The 5000-nt window shown below is 37.5% G+C and overlaps 1 protein-coding gene across 1 annotated transcript in view; it reads left to right on the plus strand.

Annotated features, from left to right (window-relative positions):
• The window catches only part of LOC131932165 (uncharacterized), a 13700-nt gene that overhangs the window by 3684 nt on the left and 5016 nt on the right, over positions 1-5000 (plus strand). The window contains exons 2-3 of the mRNA XM_059289032.1: positions 806-888; positions 4266-4477. Of these exons, the coding sequence (XP_059145015.1) occupies positions 806-888; positions 4266-4477 (295 nt within the window). The remainder of the gene's footprint in view (positions 1-805; positions 889-4265; positions 4478-5000) is intronic.

Raw genomic sequence — 5000 nt, forward strand, 5'->3', positions numbered from 1 at the left:
CCCTCCGCCCCTTATTTTACTGTTACACAATATTTGTTTCATAAAAATGTATTTTTTTTCTAAGTGTTAAAGAGTTATCTATTCACCAATCCAGTACAAAACCTTGTTATTTTTGTTGCCAAAAAATATTGTCCCATTTCGAATTGAAAAATTAATTTAAACTTTATACACACGTATGCCTACATGCCCACATAGGACGTAAGAGAGAGATCTTTATGCCTTTACTTTCACTAATTTAAGCCAGATACCACCAGAGATGGGTGATATAAGACTTATCTCAAAGGTTAAAGCCAAAGAATCTAGTTTTTAATTTTCAAAGAATGGACAATAAATTTTTTTTTCTAAAATCCACCTTACAGTTACTTCTTCTTCTGCGTTCTTAATTTTAGCGTTGGAAGGGATCTTCTCCTCTATATCAGTTATTGAAACCATAGTTAAGTAAAATTCCTTCTTTCGAACCGAACGTTCTATTGACATTAACCGGAATTCAAACTCAAGTCTTTCGGGTAAGCGCCTAACGCTGTACCGCTAACCATGTACAGCTAAGTTGTCCTTCCCATATTTAAACAGTAACAAAATCAAAATACCAAAGTAGCAGTATTAGGTATAATATACCTAATTTATTTTTCACATTTATTCGCGAAAGCCCAGTTGCTACTGTACTAATTAAGATTATACTAATTAAGATTATACTTATTGAGAATGGCAGATATAGTGACACACTACATCTCGTGTGTTATACATTCATAAACCCTATCCAACTTGTAACGTTTCAGAGTTTATTGTTTTGTTTTCTTATTTACAGAAACAACAAGCAAATAATGAACGACTGGAGTCAAGGAGTAATGAAGCTGCTCTTTATGTTCGCGTGTTTCCTCATTGTGCCTTGTAAGTTGGCTCTTCCTACCAAATCTTCAATAACGCTTGGCTCATTCGCAGGTGTATGGCTAAATTGTGTTATTTTGTTGAATCAATTTTCCGAAGAAAATTTATGTTAAGGGGATCTGAATATAAATAAATCGGCCTTAGTTGTTTTTTTTTTTTCATTGGCCGGTCAACGTTCCTCTTCCCATGGGAGATTTGGCCGGCCAAAGAAATACTGGAGGAGTACGGTAAAAGAAGAGGCAATAAACAGAGCTGCCCAAAACCGAGTCCGATATAAAGGCGTGGTTGCAGCCCTTTGCTCCTCTGTGGCCAAAGGAATAAATCAAGTCTGTCATTTTTTTGAATTGTGTCTCATGATGTGCTACCCAATAATCTAGTCAACTACCTAATGTGTTAAAGAATTTATTTAGTCGCTAGAGTATCCGTCGCGCGTGTTGATGCGATCTAGTTCTACATCAGTGGCGTAGCCAGGAAATGGTCATCGGAAGGATTCTAACATTTTCCCTATGTATAAAATCATATACATATATATATATATATATATATATATATATATATATATATATATATATATATATATATATATATATATATATATATATACTAGCCGTCCCGGCCAGGCCCTGCTCTGGCTTCTGTGAAAAACCTTCCTGTTAAAGACCATTACCTGTGTGTTTAGTAATCATCATAAACCCAGCATTGCCCACCCAAACCACAACCAACCAAAACCAAAACAACAAAACGCAAACATAACGCTAACACAATTACAAATACAAACGAAAACAAAAACCTAACAACAAACCCAACCACAACCACAAACACCAATTCAAACACAAAGAAAAAACAAACAAAAAAGCAAACGAAAACAAAAACCTAACAACAAACCCAACCACAAACACCAATACCAACAAAAAAAAAAAACAACGAAAAAGCAAACGAAAACAAACCAAATTCAAACGCAAAACCAACCAAAAACACAAATACAAACCCAAAAAAAAAAAAAACACAAACAAAAACGAAAAAAGAAAGAACAAAAACGAACCAAATCAAAACGCAACCACTAACGCAAACCCACCTAAACACAAAGAAAACACTAACGCGAACATAAACGCCCGGGGCGGAATCACCTGTTTTAGCTTAATGAACGACTATAGTACCCCAACTTATTCACAGTCTTTTGCACTCACTTAAACGAACGCGCCTGTTTCAATTTAATAAACAATTTTAATACTCCAAGCTTATCCGTAAAATACCTACAACATTTGCACTTGATCAATCCCCGCTAATTATGTAATTATTTTTTTTTCCCAACACCAAAACAAAGTAATTAAAAAGTAAATTATTTTCACGGAATGCAATGGTTTTATAAAGGGAAGTAATTGTGTTTTTCCTAATTTATCAAAGGGAAGTAAGTGCTATAGGACTAAATAAAGACATAATTAGAATTTTTGTAAAAGATGATATTTTTTTTTAAACTTGTGTTTAATGAACATGCCGACAATTATTACTGTAATTTGAAAAATGAAAATTATTTCCCAACACTTTCAATAGTAATTTTTTAGCTCATAAATTTAGACAAATGCGCACGATAATTTTCTAACTTTTAAATTCGTACAATTCCAACGATATACAAATGCATTACATACAGAACTGAGCTTTATATATTAGATATATATATATATATATATATATATATATATATATATATATATATATATATATATTTATTTATTTATATATATATATAGGATATATAAAGGGGTAGGGGTCCATGGGAGGGGTTATAACACCCCCCTAAACCCCCCTTGCTACACCACTGTTCTACACACAGAGTGACACAGCATTTTATAAGGGTTTTATTAACGCATATAAATGGTGTACTTTTAGATGTGCGACATTGTTTTCTAAAATGGAGTTGTTGTTTTTTTTATTTTAACAAAACAGACGATATATATTTAAAACATAGTTGTCAGGGCGTGGGTTTGCCCATATTACCGCCCAGACGTCTCAGGGTATGCTGTGTGTAAGTTTTTAATTTACATTAATCATCTCCCGTAATAGTGAGGTATAACATCACAGCAACTGTAAAGTGTCATGTGTGCCGCGGGAGCCACCGGTTACCAGAGGCGTAGCAACCCTTCCCGGCGCCCGGGGACAAACTTTCAATTTGGCGCCCCCTTAGGGGTCGGCGTGGTCGAGTCGGTAAAGCTCATGGTTGCTAAACCGAAAACTCTCGAGTTCGAACCCCCGGGCAGATGAGGCTCGTTAGCTGGGGACAGCCACTCTTCTAGGAGAGACAACTCCAAAATTAAACAACTGCTGTAGTTTGTTCTTGGTTGGACAAAGGCTATGGAAGCAAATCCAAAAAGAAAAGCAGGCTGAAACCGGAGTCAATGGCCTCAATGGCGCATAACCAGTTGACACGTAACGCTTAATTGTGTTGGAGGTCGAGTCGGCAAAAAAGCTCATGATTGATATATTTGAACAAAGTCTCGAGTTTAAAACGCACTAGCAGATAATTCTCGATCCCCTTCAACACTTATAATCAAGAACGAAGAAGAAGAAGAAGGCGCCCCCTTCGGAGGCAAATTTTCAATTTTCACCCCCCCCCCTTTACTATTTATAATGCAAAAATGAAGCTAAAATGACATTTTAATTTGTTTTTACAACTCATTTTGGCGCCCCCTAAGGTCGGCGCCCAGAGACATATGTACCCCCTGCCCCCCATCGCTACGCCTCAGCCGGTTACACTAGTAAAAGTGCCGGATGCGTCAAATGGTTCAGTTTGGTTTTTGAATGTAGTGGCCCACTGTTTCCCTATTAGAGGGGTGCTTTATAAGGTGCTCGAGGTAATACGACCGCCGATTATAGTCGCTCACCGTATCCGTAGTGTATGTCGCTCTTTAAAGTAAACGTAGGTCCTATTGCGCTCACAGGGGAACCCGGCAAGCACCGGATCACCTGACAGCCGGGCCGCAGGCGGATGCGTCTGATGCATTTTGACCGTTGAATCCAGTAGTAACCCTGACGCCCAATAAACAGATCACAGGGACTAAGATAGCCCCTCCGAAAATTAATTTGTTTTCAAAGAAACTTTCCCAGAAGTACTCTCGACAGCTTTCTAAAGTTTCATGGCGATTAGTATAAATGTTAGTGTAAAAATTAAGTCTTTGTGCTAAGTGTGTCACCAAATAAATTTAGTCGTTAAGAATGTCGCTCAATATATATTTAATCACAGACCAAAAGTGTGTCCCCTAATTCATTTAGACATTGAGCTAATGTGAGTCTCCAAGTTTATTTTTACACATAAATTTTCATCTTAACTTAAATAAAATATTGATTATTAATGGGTGGAGCTAACTTTTTAATGACTTAAACAGGCAACAGCCAGGGTGAAAATAGAACCTTTAGGACGCAGATCGTGGGGTTCCAAGAAAATTGCGCACGGGGCAGGTGTCGCTACACGGGGCGATTTCATGGCTATTTTTGGCTGCCGGCCCATGTAGAAAAACAAGGAAACAACTGTACCGCTATGGTCGCTCTGTTCTGTACCAGAGGGAACTGCCTTGGCAGTAATGCGGAATGGACTAAAGTGAGTAGAGGAATTTTTCTCATGTTATGGATTTTAACGGTATTTATGGGCTTTGGTGAAATTCAATTGTGGTTTTGCTTGGACCAACTGAGCACATGAGAATATTTTGTTTTACAAAAAAAAAACACTATAGAACTGTGTATCGACCTATTATTTTACCCTTTAAAAATACATTGGTACTAGTCTAATCCAGTAATAAGAGACTGCGTGGTCGGATGGTAAAGTGCACACCTACTAACCCTCAAGCCTCGAGTCCGGATCTTGAGTTTGAGTCCGTGGACGTGATTGAGCCCACCCAGCTCCAATGAGTACCTGGCTAACGTTAGTGAAAAAAAACAGATTGGTACAGTGCTGATTACACTATCCCTTCGTACGCTGAGGTCAGAAAAACAGGCAAACTTTATTTCATTTGCCCCATAGAACCGTCTGGTCCAAAACTCTAAATAACGCCTAGACACGTTTCAGTAAACAATTGTGGATGCAATTTAAAACAAAACCAATGAAAATACACACACACATACAC

The sequence above is a fragment of the Physella acuta genome, unplaced genomic scaffold (genome assembly GCF_028476545.2).
Source record: "Physella acuta isolate Inbredline_101_S28 unplaced genomic scaffold, ASM2847654v3 ptg002101l, whole genome shotgun sequence".
Classification (NCBI taxonomy): Eukaryota; Metazoa; Mollusca; class Gastropoda; family Physidae; genus Physella; species Physella acuta.